This window comes from Giraffa tippelskirchi, chromosome X (genome assembly GCF_054371585.1).
Source record: "Giraffa tippelskirchi isolate mGirTip1 chromosome X, T2T-mGirTip1v1.2.pri, whole genome shotgun sequence".
In the NCBI taxonomy this organism is placed as follows: domain Eukaryota; kingdom Metazoa; phylum Chordata; class Mammalia; order Artiodactyla; family Giraffidae; genus Giraffa; species Giraffa tippelskirchi.
In genome coordinates this window covers 48,463,078-48,478,870 of record NC_137289.1, presented here as the reverse complement: position 1 = coordinate 48,478,870, position 15,793 = coordinate 48,463,078, and the positions used below count along the sequence as shown (strand labels likewise).

Here is a 15,793-nt window from a genome sequence, read left to right as displayed (position 1 = left end):
CTCCTCCAACCTGCTTCCTTGATTGTAGTCCCCAACTTAGAGAGAAGCCCTGACATGCCATCAGCCTGGAAGTTCTCTTTCACCTCTCCTCTTACTCCTGTGTACCCCCATCCATATCAGTTACTTAGTCCTGGTAATTCAACTTCCTTACCTTCTCTCAAACCTTCCCATCCTATGTTCTCTTGCTGTCTCCGCCTCCAAGTTTGATTTTTTAAAATATTTATTTGTTTGTCTGCATTGGGTCCTAGTTACGCCATGTGGGATCTTCATTGCAGCACACGAACTCTCTGGTTGTGGTATGTGGGCTTCAACAGTTGTGGCACGTGGGCTTAATCGCTCCGAGGTAGGTGGAATGTTAGTTCCACCATCAGGGATAGAACCCATGTCCCCTGCATTGCATGGCAGATTCTTAACCATTGGACCACCAGGCAAGTCCCTCATGACATTGCTATCGCTAGCTGCTAACTGGTCTCCCTGCCTCTACCAGTATCCCTTGCACATCGTACAGGACCGTCCCTTACTTTCAAAGAAAAAATCAGACCAAATCCAGTGCTTGATCTACAGTTCTCTCCATGCTCTTCTGCTGTGCTGACCTTATCCCTTTGCCTGTGAGCTTTCTCAACTAGACTGTGAGCTCTTGTAGGGCAGGGACTGTGTCTTCATCATGGCTGCATACCCAGAACTGGGCACATTACCTGCCACCTGGGAGTGTCTCAGTAAATGGTTGGCTTTTTCTTTTCAATTGGTTGGCTGAGTGTAAGAATGGGACTGTCATGGGTGAGAAGAGGAGAGCAGTGTTGAAATTTCTTTGAGAAATAAAGAAGTCTCCAGGAGAAAGTCTCTTAAAGATGGGCCAAAAAATGGATTGAGCTGGCAAGCTAAAGTTATCCTAGCAGTCATCTGATGAAATAGTGATTTGTGGCTTAGGGCTGTGGGCTGGCCCAGGTTGGTCACCATCTCTTGCTGGCAGCTCTTGCCAGGGTGGAATAATGGGATGAAATGAGCTCCAGCTTTTGACCCAGAGAGATCTGGCATTAGTCTTGTGAGCCAGAGTTGAGATCCTGGCTTTACCACTCACTGGCTGCATTGATGTTGAAGAGGAGGATGATAACAACAGCTAGCATTTATTGAGTATATATTATATTCTAGCACTGGACCAGGAGCTCTCCATGCATTATTTCACCAAATTTTATCACAACTTGATGAGGTAGGTACTAGTGTCATTCCTGTTCTACAAGATTGTGATTGGCCCAAAGGTGGATAGCAACTAAATGATGAAGCTAGAATTTCAGTCTTTTTTAAAAACATATTTTTATTTACTTATTTGGCTCTGCCAGGTCTTAGTTGTGGCATGTAGGATCTTTAGTTGTGGCATGTGGGATCTAGTTCCCTGAGCAGGGATTGAACCCAGGCCCCCTGCATTGGGAACATGGAGTCTTAGCCTCTGGACCACCAGGGAAGTCCTAGAATTTCAATCTTAACAGCCTGACTGTAGGCTGGAAATACTCATTTGGGAGTCATCAGGATATAGATAAGTGTTGAGAGCCAGGAACCTGGATAATGTTATCCAGTGAGTGAGAGTAGGGGGAAAAAAAGAGCCAAGGATGTGGTTCTGGGCTCCTTCAGTATGTAGAGGAATTAGAAACATAGAGGTCATTGGGAACCTCAATCAAAGCAATTTCGGGGGAGTGGTGGGTGTGAAAATGTGATTGGAGTGGATGGAAGGATAATTCAGAGGAGGGGAAATGATGGCAGTGAGGAGACACAAGCCATTTGAGGAGTTTTGCTATTGAGGGAAACAGAGGTATTGGGGTGACAGCTGGAGGAGGCAATGGGATCAAGTTTTTGTCTTTAGTTGAAAGATTTTGTAGCTTGTTTGTTTTCTGATGGGAATGATCTAGTGAAAATGGGGACAATTCCTGGTGTGTCCTTAAGTAGGCGAGAGGGGAAAGGATCTAGTGTGGGAACCTGGGACTAGCCTTAGCCAGTAGCATGGCTGGTTCCTGCAGAGCAGCGGCAGAGGAGGCAGTGGTGGGATGGTATAGGGAGGAGGGTGATGTGACGCTGGGAGCTTGTTGATGTTCTCTTCCAGCTGTTCCCTTTTCGCCAGTGAAATAGAGAGCCATGCCACTAGCTGAGAGGGAGGGTGGGGAAAGGTTTGAGGAACGCAGAACTTGTGAAAATAAGGGTAGGAATCATCCAGGAGAGATGAGAGTGCATGGACTTGGGAATGTAGTTGGATTATAACGTTGCATTAAGGGCCCACTCAAAATTTGCAGTTATGAATTTTAAGAGTTAACAGCATAGCTTTACATTTTTCTCCAGCCATGCTTACTTGTGTAGCAGAGGAACGTGAAGGCAGAGAGTTCAGTTTAACCAGAAATATGTTTTTTCAAGGCAAGTAGGGAAAAGGGTTTAGAACATGTGGAAGGGAGTGATGAGCAAGTAAAGAGGTGAGGACATGAGCTTGTGAGGGCCAATAAAACAGTGGTAGGGTCAGTAGATATAGGTCGCAGTGAAGCTGGAGGATGTGAAGGGGCGTGGAGTGAGTTGGGTAGACTGGTGGTGCTGGTTGGAGAGTGGAGTGCATGAAAGAGTTTACAGAAGGGCTGCAGGTGTTGCTAGTGGCGGGTGTGACCATGGGAATAAAGGGCTGAGGTGAGATGGAGGTGAAAACTCGAGGGGAATGGAGGTCAAAGCATTAGAGACTGGTGTTTGCTAAATATTGAAAACAGAGAAATTTTGACAAAGGCAGGTTGGAAAGCAGTAAGAAGAAGGGTCTGTGGGATGAGTACAACAAGAACAGTAGAGGGTGGGAGAGTCTGAGGACATAAGGTTCAGACCCAGGGAGTGTTTAGGAAGAAGGTAGAGAGAATGTTCTGGGAGCAGACAGGAGTCCTCTTGGCCCAGGGGTACAAGGCCACATGGGAGGGAAAGCACCCACCACTTGAGGGGGCTGCAGAGATAGCTGTGTCCTCAGAGAGGGGGCCAGGTTTTCATCAAAGTAAGAAAGTGAAGGAACTGACTGCTCAGAGAAGAGTTTGAAGATGGTGGGGCTTTGCAAATGATAGTTAGTGGGTTCCAGAGGATAGAGGGGAGGGATTTCAAGCACTGGGGAGCAGTGGAAGGTGGTCTTGGATTTGGGCTTGTAGAACGCCATGTGGGGATTAGAGTTCACGCATTGGCTGGTGACCTGGGAGTATTGGGCTTCTTATGGTGGCAAAAGTAACCAGGGATATAGGGCACACTGGGACGGGCTGTAGGGCACTCAGGGGTGGGTCGTCTCCACAGCAGAGTGTGGGTGTGTGGCTGTCAGGGCAGAAGGTCAGGAGGAAGGAGGCCCCAGATCTCTCCATGGATGGAGCCCATGCACTTCATGTTTCAGGCAGTTTGACTCCAGAAGCCTGGAGAACTTTACCTGTCTGCTCTTTTAATTCTTAAAAAAAAAAAAAAGAAAAAAAAAAGGTGTTGACTTGGACATGAGAAGGACGTTACAACTTATGTAGCTAAAAACGTTTTTATTGCCTTTGGCTTTCACCTGCAATGATAGGACATTTTTTCTAAAGCCCTGGGAATCCCCCAGCTGAAAAGGAGCCCAGGTATGTATATTAGAGTGGAGCTCCAGATGTCCATTCTGGAGGGCAGAGATGAATTAGCTGAATAGGACTTCTGGGGGAAGTATGACATTTTAGAGATAGTGTTTATCAAATGGGGAAAACAGAAAGGGGAGACTCAATGACAAAGTTCCTGGGCTCAGGTTCAGTGCTCTGTAAAGCAAGCTGCCTTGTTTCTGCTCAATTGCCGTATGTCCTTTATCCCCATCGCTGCCCTGCCTCTTCTTCTTTGGATGTTATTTAACCTCTCTGTGCCTTAGTTTCCTTATCTGTCTAATGGGAATGACCATAGTCCCTGCTTCACAGGAACCTTACAATAATTAAATGAGATAACACACGTTAAGCATTTAACACAGGGCATGGCACACAAGTACTTTCTAAATATTCTTTGTTATTAAAGGACCACTAGTAGCTAGCTTCCTGCTTGCCTTCAGCTCTCTTCTTCCTGCCACTTTATGGTTTTCTCATGTTGCTTTTCTTCTCTTTCATCCCCTTCCATTCCTCTCCCTGGCCTTGGCTGTCAGTGGTGCCCACACCTAGTTGAACACTCTTTGTGGCCTTCTGAGGTAGAGAACTCTTGGAATAGGAGGAGAAGCAGGCAGGAAAGACAGAGTTGATGGGGGCAGTCTCCTGGCCAGCCCAGCTGAGATCTGTGACTGATGTGTCTCCAGAGCTCCAGTGGGAGCTGGGAGGTCTGTTTTGGAGGCCAAGCTTGGCCACTGTGTGATGGGGGGCCTGTTGCTACATGGGGCAGAGCAGGCCATGAGGGTGGGGATCCTGTGAACAGGGAGGGACTGGGCCTAGTCCCCAGGTGAAGGACAATTGCTGATCCTGCTGTTGCTAATGTGCTTCTGTTACCTCTCCACTTGTTACCAGGGTCTCCTTTCCACTGCGCACCTCCACTGTGCACCCCCTTGGCCCTGCGCATCTCCCTTGCGCTGCTCATGTCCCAGGTGTTAGCGTTTTTTTGTAGGAGGGAAGGAGCAGGGCGTGGGGTAGCACAGTCTACAAGCTAAGACTGGAAACTTAGAGCCAGCCCGCCTGGGTTTGAATCTGGGCTGTGTCACCAAATAGTCGTGTGCCCTTGGGTAAGTTCTCTTAACTTCTCTGTGCCTCAGTTTCTCGTCTCTAAAATGGAGTTAATGGGAGCAGCGCAGGTGAATTAATAGGTGAACTGATAGTGAACAAATTGCTTAATGGTTCCTGGCACACAATAGGGACTCGACAAATGTTTGTTCTAGTAAAATTTTTCAAAAATTTAGTTTTACAACACTCTCATTTCAATTTTACCAGTGCCAGAAGTGGGGTAGAGAGGTTAAGTGACTTGCCCAAGGCCATGGAGCTATTAAGTGGCAGAATCAAATCGAGAACAGGGCTTTGACGGACTCCAGAGTCTGTGCTTGCGGCCGCAGTGCTGACCTGCCTCCCTGGACGTGCAGGTGTGGAGTCTGCTTTCCAGAAGGGGTGTGAGGGAGGGGAAGTCAGGGCGCCCCGTGAGTCCAGGTAGAAGTTAAGCAGGGGTACTGCCTGGAGACCTGTCTGGGACCAGGAGCTGCCGGCCCTCTGCCCGGTTTTCTGCTCCCTGCAGTGGGCCAGCAGCCTGCGGTCCCAGACCCCATTTCAGGAGGAGCTCTAATCCCTTAGATACCTGAAGATTCAGCTTAACAGCCAGAGAGTCGAGCCTTCCCGAAACTTTTGCCTGCTTTCTGTGGGACTGCAGTCAAGTCAGTTAATTTATTAATAGTAGGGTGATCCCAGACCACATTGCTCTGAGGGTCCCCCGTGGACCTCTCAGGCCTCCAAAGTTACCTCCTGCTGGTGGTGCCCACTCACTGTGAAACCCCACGACCCTATTCTGCAGACTCACTGGGAACCTTGTTTCTTTTTCTGGGATTTGACATTTCTGTCTGTGAGTACAGAATAATCATCTGGGTCCATGGGAAATTTTCCTTCTGCGTGGGTTTTATTTTCAGTTAGGCAGAGCCAGGGTCTACAGTCCTCCCAGCTCCCATTCTGGGAGCTCTGCCATCTTTTGGTTTCACTCCTTTGCACAAGGCCTTGGGTTCCTGGGTGTGGGGAGCCCAGAACTGGGTCCTCTCACGAGCTCACAGGTTTGGTTCGGTGCTTACTCGTAGGGAGGCAGCTGACTGTTGCACTGGGTGTCCTTGTTTCCTTGGGCTTCCCCTTGGTGAGGGGTGTGTATATCTGTGTGTCTGTATATGTAGGGCTGTGTAAGCCCTGGAGGCCAGGCTTCTCACCAGTGGCTGCAGTTCTTTTCCCGGAATTGAGTTAGCTGCCCAGCTGTTTCCACTCTCCACCCGCTGCCAAGTGTTGAAGCATGGTGCCTGTGCCAGGTTGAAAGCACACTCCACTTTGGTAATTTAGAGCTTCCATTTTGAGTGAAATGGGAAACAGGAGTGAATGAATGGGCGTGTTGGTTGGAAGGAGGGTGGGGATACTCTTTTTTGGCAAGCCATGCCAGAATTGGCCCAGCTACTTAGTCTTTGCCCAAAATTAGGGCTAACCCTGGATTGACCCCAAGTATCCAGTGGAGAAACTCTTTATTCTTGGATCGAGACTTAACCAGACTTGGCAATCAGTACCTTTAAATCTGGAAACTGGGAATAATAAATCCTACCCTGTATGTTCTTCTTGTCCAATGAGACATAAACTTTAAGTAGTCCACCAGCTACTCAGTAGGAGCAGGGAGTGATGTAAGGCTGTGTTTCTTCAAGTGTATTCTGCAGAACACTAAGTGCTTTTTTTTTTTTTTTAACAAACTCACTGGCTAAACAAGTTTAGGAAATGCCAAATAAACAGCATTAAGCAGTCTTCTTACTTGCATGTCCTTAATCTACCACTAACCTACATGGTGAATTTCCAAGGGAGGAGGAGATAGATTGTATTTAACCTTTCTTAAATTTTTAACCACACTGAGTGGAGCATTTTTCAAGTACTATCTCTACAAAATGCACTTTGGAAGACTGACCTTGGTCATAGGTATAGTCATTTCATTCTTCTCTAATTGTGAAGGGAGTTGAACTGGTTGAAGTGTGTGGGGTTGCTAAGCTGTGGGTCCTTGAGAGGGCAAGGCATTCAACTCGAGAATCTCTTAGAATGAGTGCTTCCTGCTCTGAAACACCTCTCCCTCCTGTCCTTACAGCTCCCCTTTGAATTGGAGATTTACTACATTCAGCATGTTATGCTCTACGTGGTGCCCATCTACCTGCTTTGGAAAGGAGGTAAGGCCAGCAAACCCTGTCCCTGTGCCAGCTTCATACCTACCTTCTCTTCTGTTTGAGGGGGAGTCACAACCTCTTAGGTGTCTTATCAGAAACCTGAGGTGCTCCCTGACTGAGTCTCTGTAGCACGTTTCATGCCAGACACCAGGCAGTGGGAAAATGGGCATGGATGAGGCCTGCAAAGAGCCTGGTGGTTTCTCATCCTTTGTATGCGTGAGCTCAGGGCCACTGACAGCCCATTCCAGGGCTGAGGCCTCAGGCTGTTTGTCCGTGGTGGCCTTGGGTTTGCGTGGACAGAGTTTGTCTACACACTGTCACTTGCTTCTGCTCTTGCCTTCTCCCTGCCTCAGTGTGCAGCAGAGGGTAGAGGGACCTTGTGCTTTTTTTTTTTTTTTTTTTTGCTGATTATATCCATCCTCTCTGAACCAGAAAAGATACTGAAAGGGGCAAGATGTCCAGGAACTTGGGATTATGGGATTAAGGGAAAAGGCTGGTGAAGGAGCAGCGACCTTCATGTAAAACAGACCATGGAAACCTTCATTTGGTCAAAGGGAGAGACCACCGACCTGGTCAAGAGGCTGATCTGTTTGTGACCTCACAACGACCCTTAACTGATCCTCTCCTTCTGTTGGGTAGTAGACAAAAGGAAAGGGGAGTTCACTCATTCTACACTAGTTGTAAGACCCCTGCCTTCTTAATGTTCTGACCTTCCTGAAAGGCCCCATGCCTGGAAGTCAACCTCTTCTAGTCTGAGCCACCAGCCTCTCTATCTTGGTTCCTGGGACTTTGCTGGGAGACTAACCTCACCCAGGGCAGCAGGGCTTTCATTTCTATCATATTAAAAATTCCATAAAGCCACATTGACCCTAAAGCCTGCTGGAAGATGGTGGATGGGAACTGTTGCTCTCCATGGAGTCAAGACTCCCTGGTTCCTGTCAATTAGGAGTCTTCTGGCTCTATTCTTTGAGGCTGTTTTTACCTGTGCTGCCACATGGGGGCTCACATTGTCAAAGAGCACTTCTTTTTAATTTGCTCTAAACACACCGTTTTTCCTGACTGAGCTTTAAGAGAAGTCTGACTTTGCATATCCAGGTGACCTATGCCATTTGTCAGGAAAGAGCTTCCTAATAATATGTAAGTCTCAGAGATACAGTCATTCTGAAGGGAACCAGGCAGGAAGCTGTCCCAGGCCTCCAGACCCCCACCGCTCATGGTTCCTGAGGTGTGGGATGCAAGTTCTGACCAAATGTGCATGGATATTAGTTAAAACTATTTGTATTCTGAGGCATTATAAAAGTCTGTTGATTGGCTGAGTCAGAGTGGTCTGATAGCAGCCTTTACCTCCCATACCTCTTCAAAAATTCCCATCTGGGAAGCTACACTTCCTAGAAGTGGCTGACTCCATTGCAGCCTTCTCTTGAATCTATAGCTGCACTGTTTGGGGGAACCAAGCTAAGAAAGGGATTCAAATTTATACATACACACTCGGTTAGATCCAATTTGTGTGCGCACACACTGTCCCTGAGTCTTTCCTTTCTCCTCTGGTGCCTGGCCCTGAAAAGAGGCTGTAATAATAGTAACAGTAATAACAACCACAGTATAACCATCAATGCCTACTTTTCATTGAGTATTTTCTGTGTGCAGGATGCTGTGCTAGGCATGTTTTGTGTAAAACATAAAAGCAATGTATATATCTTTGTTAGAAAAGAGTTTATTGGTTTTTTTAAGCCGTAATGCTATTGCACACTTAATAGACTACGGTATCAGTTCAGTTCAGTTGCTCAGTCATGTCCGACTCTTTGCGACCCCATGGAAATCAGCACGCCAGGTCTCCCTGTCCATCACCAACTCCCGGTGTTTACGCAAACTCATGTACATTGAGTCGGTGATGCCATCCAGCCATCTCATCCTCTGTCATCCCCTTCTCCTCCCGCCTTCAATCTTTCCCAGCATCAGAGTCTTTCCCACTGAGTCAGTTCTTCACATCAGGTGGCAAAAATATTGGAGTTTCAGCTTCAGCATCAGTCCTTCCAATGAATATTCAGGACTGATTTAGTTTAGGATGGACTGGTTGGATCTCCTTGCAGTGTAAGGGACTCTCAAGAGTCTTCTGCAACACCACAGTTCAAAAGCATCAATTCTTCAGCACTCAGCTTTCTTTATAGTCCAACTCTCACATCCATACGTGACTGCTGGAAAAACCAAAGCTTTGACTAGACGGACCTTTGTTGGCAAAGTAATGTCTCTGTTTTTTAATATGCTGTCTAGGTTGGTCATAGCTTTTCTTCCAAGGAGGAAGTGTCTTTTAATTTCATGCCTGCAGTCACCATCTGCAGTGATTTTGGAGCCCCCAAAAATAAAGTCTGTCACTGTTGCCATTATTTCCCCATCTATTTGCCATGAAGTGATGGGACCAGATGCCACGGTCTTAGTTTTCTGAATGTTGAGTTTTAAGCCATCTTTTTCACTCTCTTCTTTCACTTTCAACAAGAGGCTCTTTAGTTCTTCTTCAGTATAGTATAAACGTAACCTTGCGATGTGCTGAGAAACCAAAAAACCCATATGACTTGCCTTGTGGCAGTGGTCTTGAACCGAACCTGCAGTAACTCCGAGGCATGGCTGTATTTGTTCAACACCTACTGTGTGCAGAGGATTTGTGCCAGGGAATCGGAGACGAACCAGACAGGCCCAGTCCTTCCACAAGGAGTGCCTGTCTGAGAGAGAGGACAGACGCAACTGAGAGTGTCATAGGATTTCTGAAGCCTTTCCACCTTCCCTGCTTTACCATTTCTGGGTTCTTGTGCGCTCTCAGCTTCCTTTCTGGCTCTTTGCTGCCATCTGGTGTTCACTTGGGGGAAATCATGAGCATTTGGGGAAAACATCTGGATTTCTTGAGGTTGTTTCACCTTCCAACGAGCCTGACGTAGGCCTTGCAGAGGGGCCATGGAACCGGAGTGAACAGGGGGAAGAGGATTTCCTGGAAACCAAAAAGCTGAGAGTTTGGGGCTTCTCTTCCCTAATAGAAGTCTTGTAATTTTCTAGAAATAACTGGTTCAGAAGTTTTTACCCAAGGCCAGACTAGCTCTCCTCTCCAGTACCCCCCCATGCCAAGGAGCCCTGTGTCGCTGAAAGGCCAGGTTCTGCTTAATGGGAATCTCTCTCTCCTCATTGCTACAGCCATTTGGCACCTTGATAGTAAACGTGACCTCCCCTGTCCACACTGCTCTTTTCTTCCTCCTTCCTTCAGCCACACTCTTGGTTTCTGTTTCCTTTCCTGTCAGCTTTGACTCTGGCCCTATGGAGCTACATGTTTTATAACCCCACCCTCAGCTCTTCACAAGACACAAAGTCCTCCCATCTCTTGCCTGAAACCCTCTAACTGAGGCTGTTGTCTCTGCTCAGCCCCATATGCCACCCGTCTCGCCACTGTCTCTTCCAGACCATTATTTCGTCTCCGCCTTATGTGTGGGTGCTTTTTTCTTCACCACCCTCTTTACCTCTTTCTTTGATTACCACCACCATTCGAACCCCTTGGTCACTTCCCCTGCATTCCTGGGTACCTTTGGCCCATGGCTCTCTCACTATTTTCAGTACACCTCTAGCCAGCATCCTGAGAACCTTCCAGTGAGGACTGCTCATCCCACCCCCAGCTTCTCAATGTGTGAGCTTGTTAATTGTAGTGACGTCTGCGCCCCCTTCAGGACCTTGCTTTCCCCTAAAACTCTTCCAAGATCATAAGCATTTATGTCCTTTTCTTTGACCCAAATCTGTGCTTCTTCCAACCTCCCCTTTTCTCCAAATCAGCTTGTACCACCATGACCAGTTACTGGAACTTTCCCTTTACCAGTTCCTGAGCATGTCTCACTCCCTTGTCCCTTGCACTCAGATTAGTGTCCAATCCCAGTGCCTACTCTTAGTCTCGTGAGAAAACTTCTCAACTCTTTCAGATTTGGGCCAGTGAAATTCCATGATCTCTATTATAATTGGGCTGTCAGCACCATCACTCACTTACTCTGTGTCTTTCACCAACGTTTCTACACACTGCCCTCAGAAATCTTGTGACAAAGCTTTGCCTCCCTCCCCAAACTTCCTGTCCAGTCTATTCAAACTTCCAGTCCTTTCCACTCTCAGTAGATGTTCTCCCAACAAATGACTGGGAAAATAAGAGATTTTCGGGTGAAAATTCCCTCACCCACTTCTCTCCACTATACCCACATCCGTCCTTACGTTCCTCCCTCCGATCTTGGAGGGAGTGGTGTTCCTCCTGCTCATGGCCATGGCTGGTCACACCCCGTTGTTGTTCCATTGCGTCCCTTCCACGTTCTCTGGAACTTCTATCCCTCATTTGGTCACTAGTTTATCAGTGCTTGGATTTTCAGTGCTTCACTACTGGCTTTTCAGGATATTGAAGTCTTCCCTAGTCTAAAACACTTTAACTCCACACAACTATATCTTTTATCCTCTCCTCACATCATAAAGTAGTCCAAACAATATTTCCTAAATTTCAGTTCTTAGGACATAATATTTTTTGCCTTATCCATGTATTCACCTGTATTATTATGTATGTAATATTAAACCTATTGATTTTTTTCCTAAGATATATTTGTTTTTAAGAGAAGCTTGATAGTCTGTGAAATCCTGGATTCAGTACACTGATTTTCTATTTTAATACAGCTTTTAACATTTTATTTATTTACTTTTGGCTGTGGTGAGTCTTCACTTGCTGTGCCCGGGCTTGCTCTAGTTGCAGTGTGCAGGCTTCGAGTTGAGGTGGCTTCTCTTATTGCGAAACACATGCTCTAGGGTGCACAGGCTTCAGGAGTTTTGTCTCGTGGGCTCACTACTTGCAGCTCATGGGCTCTTGACTGCAGGCTCAGTAGTTGCAGCGCATAGGCTTAGTTGCTCCACAACATGTGGAATCTTCCCAAACCGGGGATTGAGACCATGTCCCCTGCATTGGCAGGTGGATTCTTAACCACTGGACCATCAGGGAAGTCCTGTTTTAATACACTTTAAATATATCACTTTTAAGTTAAAGAAATGTTTGTGTATTTAGCACTTGAAATCATGTCATGAGTAGGACATAACTTTGAGTGACACTTCTCTACATCTGATGATCCCTCCTCTCAGTTATTTTCACTCATCAGAATATTGCCATCAGGCGTCTACCTCACTGCCCACCTCTTTATGGAAACAGCTCTTCTAAAGATTTCCAACAACTATGTGACCAAATGTGGTGGCCGTCTCTCAGGCTTTATCCTGCCTGCACTCTTTGCTACACTGGACGTTGTTGATCACTCCCTTTTGGAATATTCTACTCTCGGGGCTTCCAGTATCCACCCCCCCCATCCCCATCTCACCATTCATGCCTTTCCAAGTCTCTTGCAGGAGTTCTCTTTCCTCTGTCCTCTGAGATGTTGATTTCCCCAGAGTTCTGTTCTGGGCTCACCTCTTGCTCTGCTAGTCCTGTTGTGGTCTCACGTGCTTACAAAATTTAGCCACCAGCCCGTGCTGTGATGGCCATGATGTTGCCCTCAGCAGCCCTTAATCTTAGGAGATTCCTTTTCACGTAGTTCACTCCGGCATCTCTTCCTGGATGTGTCAGGCACACCACAGCTTAGCCTACCCGCGTGCACTCATCTTCCCATCAGCCCTGCTTCTCTTCCTGTGGTTTTTGACAGATGGCACCACTCAGTCACTCCAGCTAGAACCTGGGAATCATCTCTACCCCCGCATCTGTTTCATCCATGCATCTAACACATATGTCTTCATCCATTTGGACTGCCACAAGCAAATACTACTGACTGGGTAGCTTATAAACAAGAGAAACTTATTGCTCACAGTTCTGGAGGCTGGGAAGTCTGAGATAAAGTCACCAGTGTGCTCACCTTCTTGTGAGGCCCCTCTTCCTGGTTCACAGCTGGCCCTTCTTTTTGTGGCCTCATGTGGTGGATGGGACAAGGGATCCTTTTGGTGTGAATTTTGTAAAAGAAGGGGCCAGCTGTGAACCAGGAAGAGGGGCCTCACAAGAAGGTGAGCACACTGGTGACTTTATCTCAGACTTCCCAGGCTCCACCCTCATGGCCTAAGCACCTCCCAAAGGCCCCAGCCCCCAGTACCTTCAGTTGGGGGATTGGAATTTTGCCACATGAATTTTTGGTGACACAGACATTCAAACCATAGCAGCATATTTATATGTGCCTTCTTTCTAACCAGGCTCTATGCTGGCCATTGGGATGCCCTGATAGGTGAAAATCAGACCCCATCCCACCCCTCCCCTCATAGAATTCATAATGTTGTGGGAGGAGCCAGGTGTGAATTGAATTATCACAGACATGAATGTTTAGTTAGAATTCACCTCTGTACTCTGAAGGAAAGGAGCATGTTTTTACAAGAGCATATGGCAACCCACTCCGGTATTCTTGCCTGGAGAAGCCCATGGACAGAGGAGCCTGGCGGGCTACAGTCCATGGGGTCGTACAGAGTCAGACATGACTGAGTGACTAAACACACACACGTTGTACACCTGAAACTTGTACGATACTGTAAATCAACTCTTCTTTAATAAAAGAAATAAAGGTTACCTGACCCTTTTCAATCCACCTTTCCAAAGCCCCTCTGTGACAGGCACCAGAGATTGTTTCAAGCTCTTCACATAACATTAACCGGTTGAATCCCCACCACAGTCCTTCAGGCAGGTGTTACTGTTACCTCTGTTTTGCAGATGAGGAAACTGATATTCAGATAGTAAGTAGCCGACTCAGGATTTAAGCTCAACTTGCATGGCTTTTAGACACAAGACTACAACACTCTACTATAATTTATTTATTCCATCTCTTCTTTGTAGACATTTAGTTTGTTTCCAGCCTCTTGCTAATATAAATAACACTGTGCCGAATGACCTTGAACCTATAATACCATTTTCCAGGTATGCAAGGGTATCTAAAGGATAAATCCCCCTAAGTGGAACTGCTGAATTAGAGAGTATATGTGTTTGTAAATTTGACAGATAGTTCCAAACCCCAAAAAGTTCTATCAATTTAAATGTTCCTTAGCAACATGGAAGAGTGTCTGTTTCCACACAGCCTCACCAAAGGAGTATATTTCCAAACTTTCCACTGTTTTGCCCATCTGATGGGTAAAACTAATGGTATATTGATCCACTTTTAATTTGAATTTCTCTTACTTTGAGTCAGGCTGAGCCTCTTTATACATGTTTAAATTGGCATTCGATTTCCTCGTCCTTGAATTATGTGTTCCTCTCATGTGCTCATTCTTCTCTTGTTGATTTTTTTTTTTAAATACAAAATTGAATCCTGGGAACTCTTTAGTCTTTTGTAATACACCTGCAGATATTTCCCCCACTTCTGTCATCCGTTTTATAACTTTAAAGTGAAAGTGTTAGTCGGTCAGTCATGTCTGACTCTTTGTGACCCCATGGTCTGTAGCCCGCCAGGCTCCTCTGTTCATGGGGATTCTCCAGACAAGAATATTGGAGTGGGTTGCCATGTCCCTTTCTAGGGGATCTTCCCAACCCAGGGATTGAGCCCAGATCTCTTGCACTGCAGGCAGATTCTTTACCATCTGAGCTACCAGGGTGGCTTTGCTCATGATTTATTTTTGCCATGTAGGATGTTTATATTTCTGTGTAATGTATCTATTATTGCATGGCTTCTGAATTTTGAGTCATGACGAGAAAGCCCTTCCTTACTTCAAGGTCATAAAAAAATATCCCTTATTTTCTTTTGCTGTGTTAGTGGTTTGGTTTAAGTGTCTGTTTACACGCCCGTCACCCCAAGGACAGGAATTATTCTCTTGTTCTTCATATTTCCAGACTGAATGAAAGACTGTATATCCACACACTGCACATTGCCCATATTCTGTTAGACATCTTACAAGCAAACATTTATTGTGCGCTTTCCATGGACTAAGCACTTGGTAAGAGTTTCATAAGGTGATGTTGAGCTGATTGAATGTGAACAAAGTTCACTAGACTTATGGGGTCCATGATACTGGATACAGGGAGTAGGGGTGTGGGGAGAATCAAATCTTCATTTGCATTAACTCCAACTGAAATGTTGTATTTCCCTCAATTCTGAATCACAGCAACCCACAGTCCTTGGGTTGCATTTGCCCTCCTTGGCATGTTGTCATTAATATAAATCAGATACTTTCTGCTTGTTTCAACTGCTCAGATATCTTGCAAAATCATTTGCACTTCATCATTACCTCAACATTTAAAAACAGTTTTTAGAAGTATTTTAACAACTGTATTTTGATACTGTTTTGTTTTCTTTTATGACCCTGCATCTCTTTATTCTTTATACTTAACAGCTTTATTTTTGGTCAGAGCCCCAAAGTGCCCAAGGAATTTGTGGCACCACAGAGGATAGCGTTCCTGCAGTCGGGCTTAAACTGGCATTTGAAACCACTATAGGTAGTTGCTAGGTTTGGACAGACTGGGTTCAAATCCTGCTTCTGGCTCTTGGGCTAGTGCCTTCACCTGTCTGCATATTTTCTCATTTGTAAAATGGGGATTGGTAGGTGTGTTGTGAGGAGTCAGTGAGCTCACATATGTAAAGGTCCTGACACATGGTAAGCAGTGTATTCTATTTTTCTGGTATTATTACTGCTGCTGTTATTATTTTTACCACTTCACTCCCTCCTGTTAATTTCAAATCTTACCTTCCAAGTATACCGTGGGTTCTTGGGGTCAGGTTGTGCCTAGCTGACTTCTGAAGCCGCAGCCTTGCACATGCAGAGTGTCTGTCTGTCAGTGGACTTACCTTCGCTGACACCCCTCCTTTTAGATGTCTGTTTCTCCTTTGAGTCCCATGCCTCACCTGTCTCCTGGTTATCCTCCTTCTCTGGCTGTTTCTCCTTGGGCTCCTGTGCCCTGCCTGTCTCAGAGATCCTGGCATTCCCCATCTGCAGCTC

The 15,793-nt window shown here is 46.1% G+C and overlaps 1 protein-coding gene across 19 annotated transcripts in view; it reads left to right on the top strand.

Annotated features, from left to right (window-relative positions):
* TMEM164 (transmembrane protein 164) overlaps positions 1–15,793 on the top strand; it is a 237,235-nt gene that overhangs the window by 137,450 nt on the left and 83,992 nt on the right. For 18 of the 19 annotated variants that reach the window (XM_081567294.1, XM_081567308.1, XM_081567309.1 and 15 more), the window contains one exon: positions 6,778–6,856. The exons of the other annotated variant lie outside the window; for it this stretch is intronic. In XM_081567294.1, coding sequence (XP_081423420.1) covers positions 6,778–6,856 — 79 coding nt within the window. The remainder of the gene's footprint in view (positions 1–6,777; positions 6,857–15,793) is intronic. 19 annotated transcript variants of the gene reach the window in all.